General features: G+C 32.6%; 1 protein-coding gene across 1 annotated transcript; it reads right to left on the reverse strand.

The window, feature by feature from the left end:
* Window positions 1-3,981: 3,981 nt before the first annotated feature.
* LOC143622096 (14-3-3-like protein) lies at window positions 3,982-5,199 on the reverse strand. The gene is made up of 4 exons (XM_077093339.1): window positions 4,729-5,199; window positions 4,426-4,548; window positions 4,225-4,341; window positions 3,982-4,136 (listed from the first exon to the last, which is right to left on the reverse strand). The coding sequence occupies exons 1-4, from the start codon at window positions 5,197-5,199 to the stop codon at window positions 4,092-4,094; spliced, it is 756 nt and encodes a 251-aa protein (XP_076949454.1). The 3' UTR covers window positions 3,982-4,091.
* Window positions 5,200-24,593: the final 19,394 nt, after the last annotated feature.

Genomic DNA, 24,593 nt, shown 5'->3' on the forward strand with positions numbered 1-24,593 from the left:
ATAAAATGCGCTAAAGAAGTTTTAAACAGTTACTTTTTTTTTAATTTGAATTACTACCTTGAGGATAACAAATTATTAACTTAAATACAATTACGATCAAATTCTGAATTGAAAAAAAGACACCATCAATAATTCACCATGTGATCAAATTGAAGGAAACCTAACTTAAAAAAATCAAGTAAATTAAAAAGAAGTGCTGAATACTAATGTATGGATCTGTAATCTATATTCTTCAACAATAATATAAACGAAACATTAAAAGGATTTGATTAGAGATGTTTGACAAAACCCAAAATACCTAAAAAAAAGGACCGGTTTACAATTTAAACAAAATTAAAAAACAATATCCGATGATTTTTCTGTAAACGCCTGAATTAGTGATTAGGGTTTACCATAAATGTATCTAGAAAGCTGTTGGTCGGGAGGAAGGATGGAGGAGGCAGTCGTGTTTGGAGGGGAGAAAGAAATTAGGGATTAGGGTTTGATGTAGATGAACGTTAAACAAAGGAAAATATATTTTGTTAAATGTTTAATCTCTGTAACTGTTAAACAAAGGAAAATATTGAGAACATGCCAATTGTTAGAATTTAAGGGAGAGCCTTTTTCTAGATGACACCTGTCCATAAATAGGTTTCTTTTATTACTACAGAATTTGTGCCCCTTAAACATAGCGGTTATCTTTGTGTTGTGGTTAGATTTACTTTCATAGATTGCCCGGGTTCGAATCCTGCAAGGATATATTTCATTTTTGCTACTTTCCTTTCTTTTACGTCGTTGTTGGTGGGCCGTGGTGTTTGGTGTTAAGCCTTCCGTTTGTGTGTCACATGTATAACAGTGTCCTTAACCTCTTTCATAGTTGTATACATTATTTGATATTTTTCAATTGCAGAATGCATGTCCTACCGTTTCTAATCAGGTTTTTGGCTATCAGCTATTTACTTTTTGCTTAGTTTCAGTCCGCAACAAAGGTAACGAAAACCGACTGAATGTCAATTTTGTTTTTTGTTTTTTGTTTTGTTTTAGTTCCGGTACCGTAACGAACGTGACGAAACCGACTGAATTCGAGTAGACTCAACGTGTTTTGTTTTAGTTCTAGTACCGTAACAAACGTAACGAAAACCGACTGAATGCCGATTTTGTTTTGTTTTGTTTTTGTTTTCTTAGTCCCAGTAACGTAACGAACAAATGACAAAAACCAACCGAATTTGCGTAGACTCACCGCACGAGTTTTACTAACGGTTGAGTTTTACCGGCCGAAACCACCTCATTGGTCAATCTCAAATTTTATTACATTTTTTATTTTGGTTTTAGTTCCGTACAATAACACACGTAACCGAAACGACCGAATTTGCGTCGACTTACCGTCTCAACACTTATGACCGACAACATTTGTGTTTTACCATTGCCAGGGTTTTACCAACCTGTCCGTTGCGCCGAGCAAAAAACTAGTTAGAATTAAAGAAGATTGATTATAACGGAGCATATTCATATGCTTCCTTGTATCAATGGCTATTGGCTCATGTCTTCTGGCATCGAATCTATAATTTTTTAAGGTTCCCAAAGTAAGAATACAAATGTATATAAGTCATCAAATTGTAACATTGCCAAGGATTGTGACAGACAAGTTGCTTGAGCATATCTCCTTTACAAAACACTAGGTAGGAAGACCACATCTAATCATAAACTACATGGAAGTGGGTTTGAAACTTTGAATATTCGTAATTCTAATCAACAAGAAATACTAATAAGTAATAACAATCTATAACAGGGCCTAAGCCCTAAACTATAACCACTCTAGTCTTCGCATTTTGATAATGAATTGGGCGGGATTCGGATTACTATTATGAATTAGAAGAATTTATGGTAAGACCCATCGAGTACTAGGCTTTAAGTACCCACCAGTCCACTACGATAGTGTAGATCCTTTCCAAGGGAACCCAAACATGCACAAAAGGGAAGACGTTTCGAAAGTCGTTTTCTTTGTATTCCTGTTAAACGCCGTTAACTAACGGCAATAAAGTACAAAAATGGTTCCTCACCTTTATATTAATGCCACATTCACTCAATCTTGTATTCATTATATAAGATCAAAACATCTAAATCGAAGGTACACCTAAGTAGATTGAAAGTTTAATTATTAGAAACAATGGTACAATTATGATCTCATTCGCTTTTTCTTTTTATTCCTTCAATTGTTAACGATTGAAGAGATATGGTCTCAAATTCGGGTCAGATCCGCACACGAACTTAAATAAGCCAAAACGTCAAAGGGAAACGCCAAAAAGAGGAGCATACCAGTGATGGAGGTACCTTAGTGGTAGGGGGTCGGCCGACCCTTGTTAGAAAAATTTTTTTAGAGGTATATATGTGTAAAACTCCGGTATATATGTGGATTTGAGAACGACCACCAACAGAGAGAACTTGAGATGAAAAGAAAATAGTAAACCAACCATATTTTATAGACAGCCAGGCACAAAAAAGTATTCTCATGTTGTAGTTAAAAAAGAAAAGAAAGAAGATGACCTAATTTAACATTTAACTCTCTTTCACAGCCTATTATTTTATCAAAATTTAATAGGAGATGTGAAAATAAAGATAATGTCAACAAAATATTTATTTATTTATTTCTGAGTTAGTTTACTTATAACCAAATATATAATAAAAGTCGGTATGTTGTTTTCCCAAAATTACTTGCCCATTTATTTCGTATATGATTAATTAACTTATTAACTTTTAATAAGCATTTGTTTTGCTTTTATATTTTTTAATATATGAATATCGAGCGAATGATGTTATGATTAGATACAAAAAAATAAAGACTCATAGAAAACATCTATAAATATATTGTATTTTAATTATGACGTATCATATATATTTTTTGGTTATATGGTAATATGATATGTTGTGTGATTTTCTTTTTTTATATGACCCGGCCCGACTTAACCTGACTTAAACGACCAAAGCGGATCGAAAATAAATTATATACCGATTTGACCCGACCCGTACAACCGAACCGGATCGAAGAAAAATTTACATAGCGATAAGCAACTGAATACTGACCCAAAAGTTTTCCGGCCCCTACAAGAAAATTTTCTGGATCCGCCGCGGGAATATACCCAATGATACATTCCACATCCTCATCTCACACGTTCTCCATCACCGCATCAGCATTTCAAAATAGTTATCCTTCATTGGTGTAACTGCAATAGATTAGGACCATGTTTACTATTCTGCATGCATTTGGTTACCCACGTTTATTTGTTTGTTGCCTATTTAACTCGTTTGAAGCATTAAATTAGAAGGTAGAAAAGATTGATCAGAAAATTGGTTTCAAAGTGTTCACTATTCTAGTCTATTACTTTGGGAGACTAGGTGTCTTAAATAGGCTTCATATCAATGGTGCTTTCATTATCGTCCATCAAGCCTCCATGGAAGGACAAACTTACCCTTGAGGACGGAGTGGTTACTCGCTAGTACTACTCAAAACTACAAGACCTTTGAAACCATCTCATCCCTAATCATCAAAGAAACCAAAGTTACCGCCGCGTTAATTAATGTCATTGCGAAAACTTTACACTAAATGATTTGCTCAACCGCACCAAATCCGACTCACTTAACCCATGCCCATCTCTAGTATCTTTAAAAGAAAAGTTGGAGATGGCGTTCATGATTAGGGTTTCGAAGCAAGGATGGTTGATTGTGGCTTATCCCACCTGCTGGGTTTTATAAAAAAATATATATATAATGAAATGACGTTTATAAGCAAGGATTGACGTTTATAACTAATTTGAAGAAAAAAAATAAATCTCAACCAAACCAAATAGAAAAAAGAAATCTACAATTTATTTTCTTTTTAGGCCAACTCGACCCATGGCCCTTTTAACCCAGACCCATTTCAACCGGTTCGTTACCCAACCCAAACCCGTTTTGCCACCTAAATATCCAACTCTCAGCAATCAAGGAAACCCAAACGAAATGCATTTAAGAAAACCAAATGGGAAAGAAGGAAGCATAACTGAAAGATGAAAATGACAAGCAAGCTAAAGTGTAGCAATTTCAATGGCATAAACAAACAGGTTTTTGAATCATTATTACTCATCAGCCTTGATTGGTGCTGCTTCTTCAGCACTGTCATCCTGTCATAACAACCAATAATTAGAAATAATATTCAACCGAAACCGTCATAGACTAGTAGTTTGATTATTATTTATTCGACAAGAATACCTGCATATCAGAAGTCCACAACGTGAGGTTATCACGAAGAAGCTGCATAATAAGAGTGCTGTCCTTGTAAGACTCTTCTCCTAGTGTATCCAGTTCAGCTATTGCTTCATCAAAAGCCTCAACAACAGAAAGCCATCAAACTTTCAGTGATTTTATACATCAAGTCAGGTTTTTGTTTAATTAAATTGGTTAAACACACACCTGTTTTGCAAGATTACAAGCACGGTCGGGCGAATTCAGGATCTCATAGTAGAACACCGAGAAGTTGAGTGCCAGTCCTAGTCGGATTGGATGGGTGGAAGCTAGTTCTGCATTTGCAATATCCTGCAAAAGTGGAAGGTGAAATACTTAACATTAATGTATGATCATGATTGAGTGATTAACTAACTCATCATGGATCTGATCTGTTAGATAAAATTAAACTTCCAATTAACAAAATCCCAACATTAGTATGCATCTAGCCACACAACTCAATCTCATAAATCTAAGAAACGAAAGGGTAACCTGAGCAGCCTTATAAGCATTAAGAGTATTCTCAGCAGCCTCCTTCCGGTGAGATCCAGTCTTAAACTCTGCCAAATACCTATAATAATCCCCCTTCATCTTCAAATAAAACACCTTCGAATCACCGTTACTCGCAGATCCCACCAGCTTCGAGTCCAGCAGCTTCAGTATCCCCTCGCAGATCGACGACAGCTCCGACTCGATCTTCGATCTGTACTCACGGATGGCGGACACGTGTCCGTCGTTACCTCGGCTCTCCTCCTTCTGCTCGATGGACGAGATGATGCGCCACGAGGCTCTGCGTGCGCCTATCACGTTCTTGTAGGCCACCGACAAGAGGTTACGCTCTTCGATGGTCAGTTCTTCGGCGGCGGCCACCACTTTTTCCATGAATTCCACCATCTCTTCGTAGCGTTCGGCTTGTTCCGCGAGTTTCGCCATGTACACGTTCTCTTCGCGTGCGCCGGCCATTGATGGGCTCTGTGTGTGTGTTGGAAATGAAATGAATTGAATTTGGTATCAAGAAGAGTTGGAGACAGTGACGCGGTGAAAATGGTTTGACTCATTCATTACTTGTAAAACACCACATTAACCTTTTCTTTTTCTTTTTTTTCTCTTTTTCCTTTTAACTTTTGTATGTAGATTTTAACTTTTTGTTTAATCCCATGCATAGGTTTTAGAGCAAGAGGTCTCTCTAGAAGCAAAATCTTTATTCTTTGGGATAGAGGTAGGGTTTGCTTATATCTCACCCTCTTCAGACTCTGTTAACAGTTTTGCTATTGGTAGAATTTATACCGGGTATGGTTCTTGTTGTTTTGTATGTAGGTTTTAATGGAATGATATTAACATATGTGAATTCAATGAATTTGGGGGTGTTTGAATCCCTTATTTTACCTTCTTATCATTTTTCAATAAATTAATAAATTATAAAGTGTAACTTATTAATTTTTTCATCTCATATCAAAAGCAATCTCAAACACTTTATTGTCTTTCAAAAAATTAATGAGTTACAAGTTGGTAAAAATAAGCAACCCCAAACGCCCCCTTAAAGTATTATTAGGAATTAGGGGAGTAATTCGAGTAAATTGATGGGGTAGTGTACCCTATCCCCTTATGTTACGGTAGCGGGCTAGGGTAGTGTTATGCAAATTCCAGTTCATTATCTATTTTGATTTAATTAAACTGGAATGATAAAATGAAAATTATATTGTTGATGGGAATCAAACACACTATCATTCTTTTTAATTTAAATGTTTGTGGCTTACCAGCTATAATATGATGAATTAATGCTAACCTTCTCTTTTTCATAATAGATATAGATTCACAACTTTCCATTTTGTTTTATTTTAAAATACAAATACAAATTATTCTTAATAACCTAGGTATTTTAGGAAAAATGATATGTGTTATTAATGTTTTAAATGATTGACCCATTCATTATTTGTTATGTAATACCTTATACTTTTAAATTATAATGTTCATTATGTAATTCATATATGTATATTTGACGTTTTATATATGTTTCACATATGTGTTATACGGAATGCTAACCTAGTTTTTATAAACTTTTAACCGGATACAAAATATATGAAAAAGGGAAAAGCATACTTCAACTTTAGTAAGGTTCGCATATTCATATTGTTTAGTTCATACATGAACCAAGTTTATTAGCGAAATAGAACAAAAATCAATCGAGAAACTTGTGAACTTATTGAGGTGACATGCACCATTTTGGTTATATGCCCGTCATGCGCTCATTTGAAACGTGTAGTTGTCTCAACATTTTTGAAGGCTTAAAGTAGGGTCGGCCTGAAGGGGGTCAAGGATGGGCGGACTCAGACCCATTCTTTCAAGATGCACATAACTGTTAACAAAAAAGTTAATATATCTTATACATAATTTTTTTTTTAAATAAATCTATAAAATCTAATCTAATCTAATCTAACTATATTATTAAAGCAACACAAGTGGTCCACATGGCATTTAACTAGGCACTCAACATAAGATGCCAAGTAGATGTCATGTCACTATTTCCTATTATATTATGACCCATGACCCGTTTTTCTATTATAACTCATGACTCGAAGGCTTTATAAAATTTTGAAAAAATATATTATTGTGTGATACGGGTTTCGAACTCAAGATCTCATGTTTCAAACCAAATATGCTTACCAACTCCACTAAAATGGTAATTATGTTTGATTTCAACTTAACATATATAAATATGATTTCTCTTCAAATATAAAACCAAAATTATATTTAATTGTTAACATGTTCATAATTCACAATATGGCATTGTCTTCTCATATCTCTTTAACACAACCATTTAAGATTGTTCATCGTGTCTCTCTTTATTTTAAAATATAATATATTTTTATTTATTTTCTTTTGCAACAAAGCCTTAGTCTTTGTAAATTTAGTTTTTAAATTTGTAATAACATTTTGTTATAAATAACATTTTTATACACACAATATTTAATATAACAATATCGGTATGAATGTTTTATTTGAAATAAATCAAACATCAAGATATAGTTTTCAACTTAAAATTATAGTGCATAATATATCGAAAACTTAATAAAAAAAATTCATAAATAAAAATTATTATATGAAACAATTGAATTTAATATTACATATAATAATTTTTTATTTTTATTATATTTTTCATTCGTGTGAAGCACTGGCTCTAACCTAGCAACTCATTGATGCAATGATAAAAATGTTTTTGTATGAAATCAAAGGTTATGTGTTTAATTTCATTTGTTGTATTTTTATTAAATTAACTTTCATTTGTGTTTTATATGTTTTAGTAACTTATTATTATTATTATTATTATTATTATTATTATTATTATGCTTTGGTTTGTATTAGCCTTTGGAAATGCAACCCAGTTAGTAAAATCGTCAAATTATAAAAACAAGATTTTATATTGTAAAACCTGGCTTTAAACGGAACACACACAAGTGTAACGTATAGATCATTCGTAAGCTTATAACACTATTAATAGGGAAAAAATATATTTATTCCATTGCATAAGCTTAACAAGTACATAAATATTTCGATAATTAGACAAATAACATTACATCAAAATGAAACAATTTTTATTCATTTAAGTAAAACCTAAGGTTGATCTAGTTTTCTTGTCCTTGCAGTTCATCGTATTAACCTGTAGCACGTTTTTTTGCATATATGTAATATATGTAGGTTACATGTACGTAGAAAATTCAACATTTTTTACGCATCGAGTCGACATTTTACATAGCTGTAACGGACGTTTAAATTAGTGTAATCACTGTACATCTTTATTCCCTCTCCTACTTAATTTTTTTAATCAAATTTAATCTCAACCACATAATCTAATCTATATAATTAAATGTGTAGTTAAAATGAGATTTTTAAAATTCTTAAAACTCAGCAAGTTCTCAAATTATCCATCCCCTATATATATACATACACATATGTGTATATTTATATGTGTGTGTGTGTGATTCAACAATTATCATGCAATAAGTATTCTGACATAAGTAAATGAAAGAAAATAATGCCTTCCTCCTATTCCTTTAGCCAAAGCTGAAGTAATAGGGAATTGAGAACCACCAAGCATAACAACTGAAGTTAAAGCGTTAGGCGGCGCATGTACGTCCCGTCGGACCCTCCCACAATGCGTATGCGTTTCTTCTACCATAAAAACAGTAAACACACCGAACATAATTCGCGTATGTATCATAAAAAGTATGAGAGAATAATATTAACACGATTGATATAATGCAAATCGGTTTGTAAACAAGTGCATAATAACGAGGTAAAAATTATGACGTGCTACACCACAAAAATATTGTAACACCTTAAAACAGGGTTATGAAAAACTCACATGCTAAAGTAAGTGAGTAAAGCGAACTGTGCATTTAAGCGAGCTGAACCAGACGAGTTCGGTTTGACGAGCAGCCCTAGAAAATATTTCTAGGTTCAAAATAGGATTCAAGAAAATGAAATGAAACTTAAGACTTACACGAATTCGGTTCACGGGTTAGTGTTTCAATGCTTTTGAAAGAATATATATATATATATATATATATATATATCCTTTATAATTGCCCATTTTAGCTATTTTGTCGTAATATGTATAAGTTAGTTCTTTTTAGTGATTTATAAAAAGTTGGTTATAATAATTGTTAGTTATGTTACTAAGTCAGGCTTGTTTCAAGAAAAATCATAAATGAACCCAGAATGAGTTTAACCGAGTGGTTCATTTTTTGTCGGACCCAACTCGCTTTTTATGCTGTGCTCATTTCCGTCTTGATAAATATTATTTTTTTAGAAGATGAAGAAAAAATTTGTTGTTATATGTTAAATATTAAAAATAACTAAGACGAACTAAATAAGTGCATTAACGAGTCTGGTTCACTTTCGATGAACCACTTATGACAAGTTGTCTTCACAAAGTATTTTATTTTAAACAAACCCAACATGTTGGAAAACAACATATAACATAATCGAAGGAAGAATAAGAAGAAAAGAGAAAAAGTCTTTAACTTCACGGTTTGACTTTTGAAAGTCAAACTTGATATTAATACAAAATTAGCTTGGAGTACACAATAATTTTTATAGATTGAGGTGTGGCAAAGTTGTATATAGGGAAATGAGGGTCTACTTTATACTTGAACAAGGTCAAGGAGGTTGCAAACTTAATTTGAATTGGTCAAGAGTGTTTAAAAGTGCATAAAGTCTTTGGGTTGACCATTAAACATAATCAATTTAGTTGAAACAAAGTTTTGAGAGTTGAAACATGTTTTATAATAATAATAATATGAGTTAAAAATCGTTTGAATGTGTTTGAATTGGTGTTAATAGACATTAAAACCGAGTTTTGAACCAAAAACCCTTAACAGATGGGTTGGTCGCGTATCACGACTGGCCAGGGAGGGCTCCATCACGTAGACCAAGATGGTTCTCTGTAACATATCAAAATATAAGCAAAAGGGAAAGTGAATTATCCCACTTTGAAGAAATAAGAAGGTGGGTTTATCCCGCATGGGTGAAAGAAGAAAGTGAAGTTATCCCACATGGATATATATATATAAGAATAGAAAACTTGTCCCACATCACTAGGAAGAAAAACTTGTAAGCTTCTTATAAGGAAAAGGACTCACATGATACTATTCTTGTATAACAAGACACACTCAGTGGCTTTAGCAAGGGGACGAAGCACCCGACACACACAGGCACGGGCACCGGGTGAAGTGCGATAGGTGCAATGTGACGATTTGATGGTGAAAAACAAAATTTTTATTTCCATTGCGCTGCGCGACGGGTGGAGATAAGCCTCATCGCGATATGCGAAGGCCTATAATTATCCAGAAAATTCTAGTGTTTTTCGAGCTATCTGACGGGTACTTAAATAACCCATCACGCTACACGACATGATAGTTAAGCACACATGACACGTTTCCTACCACGTGGCAAAGCTAAGTGTAACATTCGTTACTTTTCAAACCCGAAAACCCGACCCATTGCTAATTCTTGGTTTTTGGTTATATATATTATTTTATATCTCAAGTTCGTTTCATAAATTTTGCACGTCGTTCGTTAATATAATAATCATGATGATTTAAAATTATCATTCGTTTGTTTTCTATTTGTTTGGTTCAATAAACAAAAACCCTGGGATTTAAAATTAAACGATCCTCAAACTAGGTGTGTATAATAAGAAAAAAATAATTATCCAAACAAGTAACTTTATTACCGTTTTATTTCATTTCAAAAGTTCAAGGTTTAGATTGTAATATATGTTTTAACTCTTTTTGAATCCATATTGAAAGTACAGGTGCCTTTTGTGTAATTATAATTTAAATTATATTATTAAATAATATAACTCACCACCCAGCCCCCCACCCCTCCGGTCCTCCCCGTTTTTCCGACTAGACCGCCGGCGACGGCGCAGATTTTTCCAGCGACCTCCATTACACCCCAAAATTCTCGATCTTTGACCCGTAAAATTAATTCAACACGTTATCTCGGCATTTAGCATCGATAACTAATATTTTAATTATGCAATAACAACCAATAACCACCAAATCAATCCTGTCATTCCCGCCAGGAATTGGGTTAATCAAATTAATGCAATTAACGTCGACACGCTCCAATTACAAGTATAAATAGACACTAAATCATTATCTAAACTCGTCCCAAACATCAATTAACACAATATAGTTCGTATAATCCGAAGCCATGATTTGTCCGATCGTTTTCCGGCCATCTCGTTTCTCATACCTTCCGGCAACATTAGAGGTAATGGTTATATGGTTTTAATTCGCGGTTAACATCTAGAACAAAACCCTAAATCAATTTTAAGGTTCACGGATTTAAATCGGAGATTGAAGATCTAGGGTTTCAATGAAGATGATGAGTTCCTATTCTTCAAACAAGTAGTAAGCTGGGTCAACCGGTTAAGACACAGGGATAACACTCATCAGAACCAGATCAGTACACTTGTTTTCTTTATTTTTTAAAAACCATTCTTTTCTTTATATATTAAACCAAATAAATATTTAAATGATTTAAAATCAAATAAAATTGTTTTAAAACTAAATAAAATTATTTTTAAGCTAAATAAATTTAAAATTATAGTTTATTATTTTTCATCTAAAACCTAACTTCCACTTTTGTTAACCCGACAAAAATTTTATTTATATTTCTGTTATTTCAATTTATTATCTTTTAATCCATTAAACGTCAATTAGTTAATTTTAATTCTTAAACTTTAAACCATTAACTTAAAATTCGTCAACCTTAATCCATTAGCTTTAAATTCATTATCTTTTAAAATCGTTAAACTTTATTTTGTTAACTAAAATTGGGTAGATTTATATTTCATCATATAACATAATTATTTTCAAGACATGACTCGTAAACACCGTAACTTTCGTATGAGTGTTAAATTTATAATATTTAAATAATATAATTCGTTAACTTTAATATTTTCGTTAGCTTTTATTCCGTTATACTTTAATTCGATAATAATAAATCCTTAAAGCATTAAAGATAACTTCTTCAATTTCGTTCACCATCATAAATCGAGATTGAAGCTATCATTTAAAATCTGTAAGATACAAACATTATATTTCTCATAATTGTGAAGATATTAATCAAAAATAAGTTAAACATATTATTTAATTAAATTAAAACGTTAAAATTCCGTTAAAGTTTAAATATAATCTTACAGTACTATAATACCATAACATGCTTTATCATAATAAAAGAACATTAAAATAATACAATATTCCGTTGACCAAATTATTTAACTCTTACTATCCTATTAGCTAGCCTTTACATTTTTGTATTTTATTTTATTTATAGTTCAAGATGTTCGGTTGCTTCGGCTTCGTTATTGTGCTTTCGATTTATATTTTGAGTTATCTTCGATTTCGAGGTGAGCTTCTCAGAACCCCTTTTTAAACGTTTTCATATTTTGGGGTGGCATATTATTGATTATCAAACTTCAAGAATTACAATCTTTGTTTACAAATTACAATTCATATCATGGACTTGTGTGCTTACGTGCTTATTTGTTTTATACGTGGATTTCAAGTGGCTGCCTCAATAAGTATGATCATACGCCTCCCTTTGCACTCAGGTCCATTTGTATCGAGTGGAAAAGGGACCTCATATCCGAGTATGTTGGTAGCCCCAATTGGAAAGGACCTTCGTTTGTTCTTTACACTCAGGTCCATTGCATCAAGGGTAAAGAAACCTTATGTGCTCATTTCACGAGTTTTCATGGAATTGTATGGTTATTACGTATTATATCAAACTGTGGGATTCTCACCAGCTATGTTCATAGCTGACTTTATTTTATACATATGCTACAGGTATATAGATACGAGGATGAAGGTTAGAAGACACATAGCATGCTTATAGGATATTCAAAGAACAACTTATCGTTTCATTTATTTATTTGTTTACAACTTGTATTATTTGATAAACTTGTGTTACATGACGTTTTAAACGAAATAATGTCATTATGATCACCTAATAGTGTCACGTGTGCTTGAGCAATCTGTACGTCACACTCAGGCGTTTCCGCTTTAGCCGGGGTGTTACAGATTGATATTAGAGCCGTGGCTATAAGATAGGACATTAGACGTAGTGTTTTAGGTAGCTATAGCTTATTTGTTAACTGTTTAGGTTGCATGATAAAATTAAGTAAGCTTTTACTTGATTGTTTAAACGCACTTACTATTACTGTATTACTATACTGCTGATTTCATTTACGCTTCATGAACATAAGTACACACACATACAAGTCCAAGGCTTAGGCCTAAAACAAGTTTTCTCAAAAGCAATTTCAAGCAATTTTCAAATTCGGTGTTCCGATATTTCATCTTCTTAAAGACCACGTCCCCTTTGTGATAAGGATATGGTTGCACTCCTTAGGATGTCACACAAGTCATGGTGGTTCATGCGAAGTGTGACTCCGACCCTCAATGTTTTACAATGTGTTTTAACTAAACGTCTGACAAGTAGTGGTGACACACGAATAACCAGCTTTTGGCTCGATTTGATTATGTATTTTGATTTATACGTTTTAACTGAAAGTCTGTCAAGTCGTGGTGATACACGAATACCTAACTTTCGGTTCGATTTGATTACACATTTTTATTTTTATTGGAACATACAAATTATAATGATTTATACAACGTGTGATTCCAAAGACTTAATTGTTCATATTATAGTTTTGAAAAGCCATTGAGTTATGTGAATAGTCGAGTTTTTTTAATTCGTTTTCTGTGGTTATATATTCACTGAAACTTCTAAAAGTCGTCCTATTACAAGAATTGTCGAATTTCAAGTTGTTTTCTTTATTTATATACTCATTTACTGTTTCGGGTTTAAAATTTAAAATTCGAAAAGTCATGGTGATACATGAATAGTCGATTTTCAATACTCATTTCCTCTGTGTTTTAAAATTGAGAATTCGAAAATTCATGGTGATGCATGAATTGTCGATTTTCAGATCATTTTCTTTACATAATTCGTTTATAATTATGGTTTTAATTGAAAATTCAAAAATTTACTGTGGTACATAAACACTCGATTTCAATTTGATTTCATACTTATATTAAGTTTGTACTAATTCCATGTTTTTATTTCAAAATTTGATATATATTTTTTCATATGTTTATTCCATAATTAATTAGATTATTATTGAAATGCGAAAACTTATAAGCATTTCAATTTTGATTTCAACTTTTGCTTCATACGATTTCATCTTTATTATTTATAAAGATTGATTCCGATTTTAGGAATCTTTCATGTAAAGTTTCTTTTGATTTTTGATAAGAATTTCATATTTACACTCCATCTCGTGCTTTGTAGCATGCCTTCTCGCTTTCCTCGACGTTACCCTCGAAACTCAAACCACAAAACGACAACCCCAAATCATCAAGCATTTGACCATCGCAATCCCGACCATGACAAACCAAGATTCATTACCAACCACAACAATACATTCAAACCTCAAAGCCATACCTAAGTAAATCCAAACCCAACCTGACACTTGGATACTCAAACCCAACCCAACCGAGGTATTTACACAAGAACCCACTATTTGTATTACACGGACGATTCTCCCACTCCGCTACCGCAATGTCAAAATGTCCCAAATAGTGTTAAGTTCGACCAACTCATCAACTTTCGCCTCATAACTATACATACTCAACACAACACCTTTATTCCCACGACTTGTTACCCAACCATTTATTCCCCACCTTATGTCTTACCTCATGCTCGCTACCATGCATTAACTCAAGCACACCCGTTATAAAGCCTAACTTGTTTCCGCCATGCCATACCTTACCCCACATCCCTTGACTACTAAAAAGTTTATTCGTTTTCCGACATCAATACCTAGTCTTTTCAAACTCATCAACTATTCCTAAATTTTAAATATATAAATTTTCATACATAATTTTCCACGTTTATTTCTATATGTGAAAAATCAAATCTCGGTTATTTTAAATTGTCAATTAACAAATATATATCCATATATATTTCGTATAATCAAGATATTTTTCTAAAAGAAATCTCATTTTAACCAAATGGGTTATCCCCAATATTATTACTACTCGTACAATCATTATTATTACCATCATTATTATTACTATAATTATTATTATTATTATTATTATTATTATTATTATCTTCTTAAAAATTATTATTATTATTATTATTATTATTATTATTATTATTATTATTATCATTGTTGTTGTTGTTGTTATTATTATTATTATTCCTAAAAAAAGATCTTTAAAATAAGATTATTATTATTTCTTTTTGTTACAAATTAATCTTATCACCTTTCACTCAATAACCAACTTCTACATACTTGTTAGATCCGTGAGCCATGTTAATAAAAATATTATCACTATAACAGTTATAATATTTGACGATCCTCCATAGTGTTTTCATAAGACACAACCCGACAGAAAATCTTTTACACTAAAAGGTCTTATAAAGTTTCACAAACTTTAGTACTTACTAAATGTTTCTTTGCAAATTATTATCAATATTATTATTATTATTTTAGTTAAAAAAAACATCACGTTTTTACAATTGATTTTCACAAATTTAAACGAAGCTCAACAATCGCTTCTTTTCCTCTTCCTTTTCACACCAACGAGTTTCGAGTTAATAAGTCATACCATCGCCCCCATAATAATTTTCATACCGCAATCCATCTTCGAGAAGACAAGCGTCGCAAGCTAACTTTGAGTTCCTTTCTTTCTTCTTTATATACATATATTATTATATATATATATTTTGTTTGGACAGTATCGAAATAATATTAGATATCGATTTCTTTAAAAGGTTGTTTACAAAGTTAATATTGAGTTTGGTTATTCGTTAATTAGTGTACTACTTTCATTCATGGTTGCATTTTTGAATCGGGTTACTCTGTTATTTCTCGTGGTTTATAACCGATTTCCCAAAAACGTAATCGTTTAGTGTAAGTGGGGACTATGAACATGTTTATATACGTGTTGAGTTTCTTATTGTTACATGAATCGTTTTGATTGTGTGATTTGTTCTATTTTCACTCAACATTTTATTCGAATTATTATTTTGTTTTATCAATTTAACCAATGTTTTATCTTGATCTTGAAATTTCAATTATGTATTCTTGATTTCAATGTTCTATCAATTTGAGACGAATGTTTCATTTTGATCACGAAGTTTTGATTATGTATTATGTGATTCTTAATCTCAATGTGACTTTTAATTCACATTGTTATTTTATTGGAAAATTTTCATTTGTTTATCAAGTCATTATTGACTCCAAGAACTTACTATGTTCTGTTACTAAAGTTTCGGTATCTGTTTTAATCACGAACCCAATACTGTACCGACTTACACATTTATATGTCGTTGGCCCAATGTCACATGTATTTATTTTGTTATTCTTGATGTTAATGTTTCGTTTAATTATGCTGATATTCATGACTTTAACGCTTCCATTCGTTATTATTATTCTAGGTTACTCTAGAATCTCGTTTATTTCATTCGAACTTCAATTACATTGCTATTTCGTCTAAACTTCAACGATTTCATTTATTTGGACCTAATGTTTTTGCTTATCTTTAACCTCAAGGATTTGTTTATATATTTTATTAATTTTGATTTCTATAGTTCATCGTTCTTGATATCCAAGTTTTCACATAAGAACTTATTGTTTTTATTCATATACATTTTAAAACCCACACAATGGGACGGATTATGTGTATCATCCGACGATAAAGGTAATTATGGGTCGATACGTAATTATTCAAGTACTCGCATGGAATACATAATAAGTACGGTTGTGTGCAATAACTCAAAACTTGGAATGGTTCTGAAAGACGAGACAAATGCAGTATGATAAGGGCATGGTGGATACGTCGCTGGTACATCCTATATATAAGTGTCCTCGCCATATTCTCATTTGTGACGTCTTTTAGGTCATTCAATGATTTACGTTATTGTTTTTATCTAAATATGTATATAAAAAAATCATTAAAACTTTTAAACAACTCCTCATATGAGTTGTCTCTTTATTTAAAATTTTATTTTATTTTAATTTCGGGACGAAATTCTCAAAAGTTGTGAATCATGTAACATTCGTTACTCTTCAAACCCGAAAACCCGACCCATTTCTAATTCTCGGTTTTTGGTTATATATATATTATTTTATATCTCATGTTCGTTTTGTACATTTTGCACGTCGTTCGTTAATATAATAATCATGATGATTTAAAATTATCATTCGTTTGTTTTCTATTTGTTTGGTTCAATAAACAAAAACCCCGGGATTTAAAATTAAACGATCCTCAAACTAGGCGTGTATAATATGAAAAAAATTATCCAAACAATTAACTTTTATTACCTTTTTATTTCATTTCAAAAGATCAAGGTTTAGATTGTAATATATGTTTTAACTCTTTTTGAATCCATATTGAAAGTACAGGGGCCTTTTGTTTAATTATAATTCAAATTATATTATTAAATAATATAACTCACCACCCAGCCCCCCACCCCTCCGACTCTCCCTGTTTTTTCGACTAGACCGCCGGCGACGGCGCAGATTTTTTGGCGACCTCCATTACACCCCGAAATTCTCGATCTTTGACCCGTAAAATTAATTCAACGCGTTATGTCGGCAATTAGCATCGATAAATAATATTTTAATTATGCAATAACAACCAATAACCACCAAATCAATCTCGTCATTCCTGCCGGAAATTGGGTTAATCAAATTAATGCAATTAACGTCGACACGCTCCAATTATAAGTATAAATAGACCCTAAATCATTATCTAAACTCGTCCCAAACATCAATTAACACAATATAGTTCGTATAATCCAAAGCCATGATTTGTCCGATTGTTTTCCGGTCATCTCGTTTCACATACCTTCCGGAAACATTAGAGGTAATGGTTATATGGTTTTAATTCGCGATTAACATTTAAAATAAAACCCTAAATCAATTTTAACATTCATGGATTTAAATCGGAGATTGGAGATCTAGGGTTTCAATAAAGATGATAAAGTTTACATAATAATTTATATAACTGTGTTCCTATTCCTCAAACAAGTAGTAAGCTTGGTCAACTGGTTAAGACACATGGATAACACTCATTAGACTTGGGTCCAGTAGTAAGCTGGGTCAACTGGTTAAGACCCGTGGATAACACTCATCAGACCCGGGTTCGAACCGTCAGTGCACTTGTTTTCTTTATTTATTTAAAAACCATTCTTTTCTTTATATATTAAACCAAATAAATATTTAAATGATTTTAAATCAAATAAAATTGGTTTAAAACTAAATAAAATTATTTATAAGCTAAATAAATTTTAAATTATAGTTTATTGTTTTTCATCTAAAACCTAACTTCCACTTTTGTTAACCCGACAAAAATTTTGTTTATATTTCTGTTATTTCAATTTATTAGCTTTTAATCCATTAAACGTCAATTAGTAAATTTTAATTCATAAACTTTAAACCATTAACTTAAAATTCGTCAACCTTAATCCATTAGCTTTAAATTCATTAGCTTGTAAAATCGTTAAACTTTATTTTGTTAACTAAAATTTGGTAGATTTATATTTCATCCAATAACATAATTATTTTCAAGACATGACTCGTAACCACCGTAACTTTTGTATGAGTGTTAAAGTTTAAATATTTAAATAATACAGTTTGTTAACTTTAATATTTTCGTTAGCTTTTATTCCGTTAAACTTTAATCCGATAATAATAATTCGTTAAACCATTAAAGATAACTTATTCGATTTCGTTAACCATCATAAATCGAGATTGAAGCTATCATTTAAAATCCGTAAGATGCAAACATTATATTTCTCATAATTGTGAAGATATTAATCAAAAATAAGTTAAACATAATATTTAATTAAATTAAAACATTAAAATTCCGTTAAAGTTTAAATATAATCTTACAATACTAGAATACCATAACATGCTTTATTATAATAAAAGAACATTAAAATAATACAATATTTCGTTGACCAAATTATTTAACTCTTACTATTCCATTAGCTAGCCTTTACATTTTTGTATTTTATTTTATTTATAGTTCTATATGTTCGGTTGCTTCGGCTTCGTTATTGTGCTTTCGATTTATATTTCGAGTTATCTTTGATTTCGAGGTGAGTTTCTCACAGCCCCTTTTTAAACGTTTTCATATTTTGGGGTGGCACATGTATTGATTATCAAACTTCAAGAATTACAATTTTTGCTTACAAACTACAATTCATATCATGGACTTGTGTGCTTACATGCTTATTTGTTTTATACGTGGATTTCAAGTGGTTGCCTCAATAAGTATGATCATACGCCTCCCTTTGCACTCAGGTCCATTTGTATCGAGTGGAAAAGGGACTTCATATCCGAGTACGTTGGTAGCCCCAATTGGAAAGGACCTTCGTTTGTTCTTTACACTTCGGTCCATTGCATCGAGTGTAAAGAAACCTTATGTGCTCATTTCACGAGTTTTCATGGAATCGTATGGTTTTTACGTATTATATCAAACTGTGGGATTCTCACCAGCTATGTTCATAGCTGGCTTTATTTTATACATATGCTACAGGTATAGAGATACGAGGATGAAGGTTATAAGACACATAGCATGCTTATAGGTTATTCAAATAACAACTTATCATTTCGTTTATTTATTTGTTTACAACCTGTATTATTTGATAAACTTGTGTTACATGATGTTTTAAATGAAATAGTGTCATTATAATCACCTAATAGTGTCACGTGTGTTTAAGCAATCTGTACGTCACACTCAGACGTTTCCTCTTTTGTCGGGGTGTTACACCAAGGCTAACTCAGCGAAGCTATAAGCTCGTTACGCTATGCCACACCCTTTATTTGTGGTCTTCACGATACACGAAAGAACCAAAAATCTGCTATAAAAGGGAGGTGATCCAGGGCTTAATTATTCGTCCAAAATCCTTCGATATCTCTTTAAATTTCATATAATATTTGGTATAATACCTCGAGTAGCCGTAAGGATACCTATTTCCGACGAAAGAAGCTTATTACACGAATCCAATCTCTGCCTGAAAAAGGTTAGACTTTGTTCCATCATATAAAGTTTCTAATCTCATGAGTCATGATTATCGGTACGATTATCGGTTTATACTAATCGACATAAACTACATTATGTTCAACTAGGTGCTTAATACCAATAGCCCAGATTTTCAACAATAGGCCGAACTTTTTCGGTTCACTCGCTTAAAGGCATTTTTCGCTCTCGACTCGCTTAACAAGTGAGTTTTTCATAACCCCTTTTTAATGCTTTTAATATTTTTGGGTTGTAGCATGTCACAAATTTTTATCTCGTTAGTTATGAAATTGTTTACAAATCGATCACACATATCACTCGCGTTAATATTATTCTCACATCTTGTTTATGATTATACGTGAATTATGTGCAACGTGTTTACTGTTTTTATGGTGGAAGTTACGCAAACACAAAAGCATACACATAGTGGAAGGGTCCGACGAGACGTATGTGACATTTGAGACAAAACTAGGTACACCTTAGTATGCATTTACCGATTAAACGATTAACCGCTTATTATTACGTACCAAACAAACGAATAATCAAACGAGTCTATTTATAACCCAGATATCCCGGGGGCATCTATAAGTGATATACGTTTATTATAAGCTAACATATTGATGTTATGGCCTTATTACAACAGCAAATCAGTTAAATAAAAACATACTTGTTTAACTACCTGCTATGATCTTAACAATCAAGATAGTTACAAAACAAGCATTGAATCATCCGTTAAGCCAAAAAAGACCTACAGGACACTTAATTATATGTTTTAAGCAATCCATGAAAATATATTTGATTTTTACAAAAAAAAAAAAATAGTATGTTTTTCTAAATTTACAAGAAATTGGCCGAAAAACACTCGTTTTCGTGCTGTTTGTTGTACCCAATATATTTTTCGTGTCAAAAAAGCGAACCTGAAATAAATTTGGACTCGGCATTTAACGTTCGGGCATGTAAAACGAGATAAGTGGGCCAAAATGAGGGGGCCCCATAATGGGTCGGCCGCTAAAAAGGGGATCCCCCCCCCCCCCCCCATTAAGTTTTCTTCATATATATTATTATACCTAAGATATTTTTAGACCTTCTTCAACACATATTAACTGATATTTTCTGGACTTTCACACACACAACAAAAAACCTAAGGTAATCTTCTTGTCTTGATCATTTTTATGCATGTTTGATTATGATTTTTCCAAAAATATTGATCTTTGATTATCAAAAATCATTTCTAACCATGCAAAAACCCTAAAATGGTTAAAAAAATACGGATTAAGGGGTTTAAATTGCGTTTTTACGGTTCAAAAGTTCGGTTTAAAACCCTAACCGAACCCCTAAGTTTCAAGGCTGATTTATTGATGATGCATGATTGGTTTTATGATATAGGACCTGTAGTTAACTTACTTAGGAGGACAAGAACCTGGAAAATTGAGTGAAAGAACGGAAACCTCAAAGGTAATGCCGAAACACTCGTTTAGGGGCTATTTAGGATTAGATTATGACGTGCTTGTTTTTAGCTTGTGAAACTTCGCAGGGACATCAGGGACCATATGAATGAGTCCCTGTCCAAATCTGATAATTTTTCGACCATCCAAGAATATTTGGCGAATTTATTACCGATTAGGGACGTTTATTTGAGAAAAATACTTAAAATGCTTTAAAAAGTATGAAATTTTGTGGAGAACTCAGGTATGGCATAATATGATCACATATGAAATTTGGGGTCATTTGGATAACCCTAGCTATGTTTTATGGATTCATGTTTATTCGAGTTTTTATAGTCGTTTTTGGCTAGAAAAGGTAACTTGAAAAAAGTGTTAGGTTCTGAAAATTTTACAGGGTGTTTTGGGAGTGGATCACTCAGAAATTTTTTTGCATCTTTTTGAAATCTTTTGATATAAACGGATGATTTATGGGTTAAATCAATATATAATTCCAGAAATATTTTTATAAAAATCTAAATATTTTACTTGATAAGTCTATAAATTTTCATGATTTAATGATAAACAAATAATTAATTATGCTAATTTGAAAGTTAAACAAGTTAAACAAATTCATTTATGATAAAAACGACGAGTTCGTGATTAACGAACTTGTTGGAATATCAAAACATCAGGAGTGATCAAAAATTATATTTTTGGGTTAATTAAGTAAAACCGAACTTTTTGGGAGAAATCCGGACAATTTGGATGAATTGTGCAGGTTTTTCTCCAAACCAGATTGAATAAACGTAAATGAGCCCCGTAGCGAATCCAGACATCTAATCTATGATCTATCTATATAAATTTACTAATTTTATCAACCAACATGCTTATCCGAGTTTATATGGTCATACCTGTTTTCTAAACGCGTAAACGATCGAAACTGACCCAAGTTTAGTTTTAAACATTAGACATTGAACAACGAAGTTTGTATGTGTTGTATCATATTGATTTATAAAGTGGTTATGAATCTCATATAGTCATATGTAAAGCCGACAGAAACCTGATGGGCGTTGGGCCAGGTATATTCGTGGGTATTTTGTTAAAACCCGATAAGAAACTCAAAACCCGATGGGTATCCCCGAAACACGAGTGGTAATTACCTGACGGGTTTGGAATGAACTTTAATAAGCGGGTATAGGTTTGGGAATACCTAATCCCGACCCAAACCAGACCCATTGCCATCCCTACTTGAGGGTTGGTGTGTCAGAATGACCGAGCTAGAGGCTGAGAAGGATAAGGCTCCGGAGATCAAGATTGTTGAGGTCAAGAATATCGAGGTTGAGGATGATGAGGTCAAGACAGATAGTGGGGATAAAGGCAGGTGATGGTGGTGAGGTCTATCAAACCAAAACAACAAAATTAATGTCAACCGTTTACTTCATGAATTTGCTTTTTTTTAACGGCCGATTTATTAAGAAACAAATCAAAAACTAGTATAACAAGAAGCTAGCCAAAAATTACAACAAAATTAATGTCACCCGGTTACTTCATGAATTTGTATATAACTTTTTTTGAATGTGAATTTGTATAAAACTAAGGTAGCGTTTGGCATGCATGAATGACAGGGGGAATGAAATGATTCATTATGTGGGAATGACAAAAGTGATGTTTGGTTGCTCAATGGAATGAAATCATCCATTACACATGGAATTCCATTTCATAAAAACCATTCATTTCCATCTTTTTTCCATTCCATTCCCTCTTGACCCTACTTTCTCAACAACACCACCACCTAACAACGACTATCACCACCACCATTTCTACCACCACCACCTGACTGCCACCGTCGTCGTTGCCACCACCTCCGCCACCGCCACCGCCGCCACCGCCGCCTAATGTCCACCACCATTGCCGCCGCCCTACCATCGTATCACTACCAATGCTACCAACGCTTGACCACCGCCACCCCCACCACCACCACCACAACTACCGCCCTACTGCCACCACCACCGTCGCCACCGCCACCACCATTTTGTCACCTGAGCTACCACCACGGCCATCGCCATTGCAGTTTTTTTTTTTTTTTGTAAAAAAAATATTTTTAAATAGGAGTGTTTTTATTATTTCTATTTCATTTATATAATTTCTTTTGGATACCAAACAACATAAAGTAATAATTTATTTCATTCTCATAGGTTAACCAAACAAGACAAGGAATGGTAATGATCCATTTCATTCCTTTGTCCATTCCATTCCTTCTCATATTCCATTACCTCCAACCAAACATACCCTAATTGTGATTACGTTTGGGATAATTTCGTTTGGATAAGGATTTTACGAAAGTCCTCATAATATGTACGTATTTAGTTAAATGAGTAATTAGATAGGCATTGTTAATCACCTATACTTAAAAGATGCTTTGAATATGGATTAGTCCCTTTTATTAAAAAGGCTATTATTTACATAACTATTATTAGAGCGCGTTAAACAAAGAAAACCACAAGAAATTTTATAAAAAGAATTATATAACCCTTATGCAAATCAAAGCGTGACACTGGAAAAAAAAATTGGAGTAGATGGCAAAAAAATGTCAATTGATCATTGATGCAGATTTTGGTAATCAAGCCGTTTACATATAATGTCAATGATATCACTGGTAACATGGCGAACAGGAAGTAGAAGAAACTTGTTAAACTGGAGTTTTCAAATTTTCAATAATTAACCTAGAAGATATCATAAGGAATCATCAAGCTGATGAGCCTCATTAGTAAACAATTTAGCAGAATTAAGTGTTTTCTTGATCGGTCTCAATGAATATTTCAGAGTGAACTGATAACTTAAAAGAAACAAACCAAACCGGCCAGATCGATCAAGTCAGCCGCACCAGCCAGTTTGACAGTTTAGGGGTTCGACTTTGATGCTTTGACGGATTTAGTTATTTTATAAATGTGAAATTTGTATTAATGCTTTTTAAAAAGATATGTTTACATTTCTGCATTTTACTAAAATAAAACAAAATAATATATGTTAATGGTCTGATCAGTTATATGACCAGTTCCAAACCAAACCATACAACTATCAACACCAAACCATTGACCAAACCATACAGCCATCAACACCGAACCATTGACCAAACCATATACCTTTCAAATCGGCCGAACCAGTCGATTTGCTTAATTTTGAACAACTTCGTTGATTTCAAAGGTTCATAAAGACCTCTAGTAAACATGTAAGGGTAACATTTCGATCTCTCTGTTTGATTAATCCGCATTTGGGTTTGCCCTTAGGAATGTATGGGTAGGTGTAGGGCCCTAGAGAA

Source organism: Bidens hawaiensis, unplaced genomic scaffold (assembly GCF_021521415.1).
Source record: "Bidens hawaiensis isolate Kalapana, Puna unplaced genomic scaffold, B.hawaiensis_p1.1 tig00003022_1, whole genome shotgun sequence".
In the NCBI taxonomy this organism is placed as follows: Eukaryota; Viridiplantae; Streptophyta; class Magnoliopsida; order Asterales; family Asteraceae; genus Bidens; species Bidens hawaiensis.

What these genes read in the sequence shown, in the direction of transcription:
- LOC143622096 (XM_077093339.1), bottom strand. Translation starts at nt 5,199, where the DNA reads ATGGCCGGCGCACGCGAAGAGAACGTGTACATGGCGAAACTCGCGGAA. An exon ending in CTTGTAATCTTGCAAAACAG is followed by an intron (nt 4,342 to 4,425) that starts GTGTGTGTTTAA and finishes TCTGTTGTTGAG; the next exon opens with GCTTTTGATGAAGCAATAGC. An exon ending in TGTGGACTTCTGATATGCAG is followed by an intron (nt 4,137 to 4,224) that starts GTATTCTTGTCG and finishes TTGTTATGACAG; the next exon opens with GATGACAGTGCTGAAGAAGC.